This window comes from Eimeria tenella, genomic scaffold (assembly GCF_000499545.2).
Source record: "Eimeria tenella Houghton genomic scaffold, Eth_scaff895, whole genome shotgun sequence".
Lineage (NCBI taxonomy): Eukaryota > Apicomplexa > Conoidasida > Eucoccidiorida > Eimeriidae > Eimeria > Eimeria tenella.
In genome coordinates, this window is record NW_013546009.1 from 1 (window position 1) to 2,789 (window position 2,789).

Below are 2,789 nucleotides of genomic sequence, written 5' to 3' on the forward strand. Positions count from 1 at the left end.
TGACTCAATTCGATTTAATTAGCTATTTAATTTGATGGGTTATTTGGCTTAATTGGTTAATTGGTTGTTTTTTATTTGTTTATTTATGTGCTTAGTTTGGTTTGATTTGGCTCGTTCTTTGTTTGATTTAATTAATTTAATTAATTTAATTAAATTTATTTAATCTAATTAATTTAATTTAATTTAATTTAATTAATTTAATTTAATTAAACTAATTTGATTAAATAAATAAGTTAGTTAAAGGATCTGTTTGTTAATTTGTTTAGTAATTTGTTGAGGGGTGTTTGATAAAAAAGAAAAAAGAAATAAAAATAAAATAAAATAAAATAAAATGAAATAAAATAAATAAAAAGAAAATGAAAGAAATAAAATGCATCTAAAAGGGAAAAGAGATAAAAGACATAAAAAGAAATAAAAAGAAATAAAAAGAAATGAAAAGAAATAAAATTAAGTAAAAATAAATAAAAGGAAATAAGAGAAACTAAAAGGAAATGAAATAAAAGGAATTAAAAGGAAATTAAAAAGAAAAAAAGGGTAAAGTAAAAGGAATAAAAGAATTAGAAAGGAGTTAAATAACTAAAAAAGATAAAATAAATTTAAAAATGAAAAACGAAAGAAAAGACTTAAAATAAATAAAATAAAAATAAATTAAAGAGAGATAAAAAGAAATAAAAAAGAAACAAAAAGAAAATAAAAAAGAAATGAAATAAAAATAAAAATTAAAAAGAAATAAAATAAAAATAAAAAATAAAAAGAAATAAAAGTCTTACACTTTTGCTGCTGCATGCAGACACCAGGCGGTCGCCCTCGAGCTGCTGCTGGGGGGACAAGCAGCAGTCTCTGCTGCTGCTGCTGCTGCTGCTGCTGCTGCTGCACTTGCTGCTGCTGTTGCTGCTGCTGCCGCTGCCGCTAGGCTCCTACACACACGCAGAGACAAGACGCAGGTGCTGCTGTTTGCTGCTGCGTTTGCTGCTGCCGCTGCGTCTGCTGCTGCCGTCGCTGCTGCTGCTGCTGCTGTTGCTGCTCATGCAAGAAGCTCACCATGCTGCTGCCGCCGTATACCCCGAGATAGCCTGAGTGCTGCTGCTGCTGCTGCTGCAATTGTTGCTGCTGCTGCACTGCCTGGTGGTGCTGCAGTTCTTGCTGCTGTTGATGCTGCTGCTGCTGCTGCCGGTGCAGAGCAGCAGCGAGGCAGCCTGCACACGTTTTGGTGCAGCAGTTCGAGCTGCTGCTGCTGCTGCTGCTGCTGCTGCTGCTGCAGGCCGTTGCTGTCGCCTTGCCTGGCCTCCCACAGCTAAAGAGAGACAGCTGCTGCAGTGAAGGAGACAACGCGCTGCTGTTGCTGCTGCTGTTGCTGCTGCTGTTGCTGTTGCTGCTGCTGCTGTGGAATGTGCTCGTAGCTGCTGCAGGCAAGAGTCCTGCTGCTCCCCGCTGCAGCGCCAGCAGCCCAACTGCGTCGTTGCTGTTGCTGCTGCTGCTGCTGCTGTTTGCTTCTCGAAAGGTGAAAGAAGAGCTGCTTGCTGGTGTGCCAGAAGTGCTTGAAGGGGAGAAGATTCCTGCTGCTGCTGCTGCTGCTGTTGCTGCTGCTGCTGCTGCTCGTTGCCACTGCTACAGCAAAAAATTGAGTTCTTATGAGTCGACAAAGACGGAAATAAGAGAAGACAGAAGCAAACCAGCGCAACACCCCAAAGGTGCCCTCGCTGGGGGCCAGCAGCAGCAGCAGCAGCAGCAGCAGCTGCAGCAGCAGCAGCAGCCGCAGCAGCCAAATTCAGTGATCTGTCTTGTCTGCTGCGCGTTGAGCGTCAGAAGTCGATTTGCTGCAGCTTATTTTGTTTTATTTATCTTTAAATTTCCTCTTTTGATTTATTTGAAGCGCTGCTGCTCTGTGCGTGCGCGGACTCGCGGGCAGCTGGGGTGTATGTACACCTCAGTGACTTCACCTTTTCTGCCCACCCCCCGCCAGTCCAGAAGCAAAGCGCCATTTAAATGATAAATAATAAATAAATTTACTTTTTAATTTTATATTTCAAACAAATTGTTCATTAATAACCAAAAACTGTCCGCCTTTTCACTCAGTCTCACCAGCTGCTGCTGCTGCTGCAGCCAAAGCGCCTCTCTGAGGCGCAGCACTCTGCCGCTTTTAAACAAACAAACAAACAAACAAACAAACAAACAAACAAACAAATAAATAAATAAATAAATAATAAATAAATAAATAATAAATAAATAAATAAGCTTTTTTTCTTCCATTTCAACAGCCCAAACTGGCGCACAGCCAAAGCCTTCTTCTGTTCTAATTTGAAGTGTAGAAATAACTTCATTTCTTCTCGAATTTGAAATTGAATTTTATTTTGAATTTAGTTCGTTTTAATTTCTTTTCCATTTCAGACGGACTCTGTTGCATTTTCATCTTTTTTGGCTTTTTTGAATTCCATTTCTCTTTGAATTTGCTCAAGAACTCTGCATTTTTGCGCAGATATGGTCCCTTTTAATGGCATTTTACTTTAAAATTCAAATATCTTTGCATGCATTTGTTTATTTAAAATAGTTTGAAAATGATTTTGAAATATTTCTCGTTTGTGTGTTCGGGCCGAGACGGGGAAATTTCAGGTGTACGTACACCCGAACTGTGCACCAGATTCACCTGAATCTGCACTTTTTCGGAAAAGCATGTTTCTTTCTTGGTTTTTTCATCTAAATGGAGTTAAAAGTACATTTAAATCTTTTTTAAACTAATTAAATCTATTTATTCTTTTTATTTTTCTTTTTTTAAATCCAAAAATGCATTT

General features: G+C 38.4%; 1 protein-coding gene across 1 annotated transcript; it reads right to left on the bottom strand.

The window, feature by feature from the left end:
- Positions 1-909: 909 nt before the first annotated feature.
- ETH_00031145 (uncharacterized protein) lies at positions 910-1,605 on the bottom strand (the record flags this gene model as incomplete). Its single annotated transcript, XM_013380791.1, has 1 exon — positions 910-1,605. A coding segment is annotated over one exon (696 nt), but the record flags the coding sequence as incomplete, so codon positions are not given.
- Between the last annotated feature and the right edge of the window lie 1,184 nt (positions 1,606-2,789).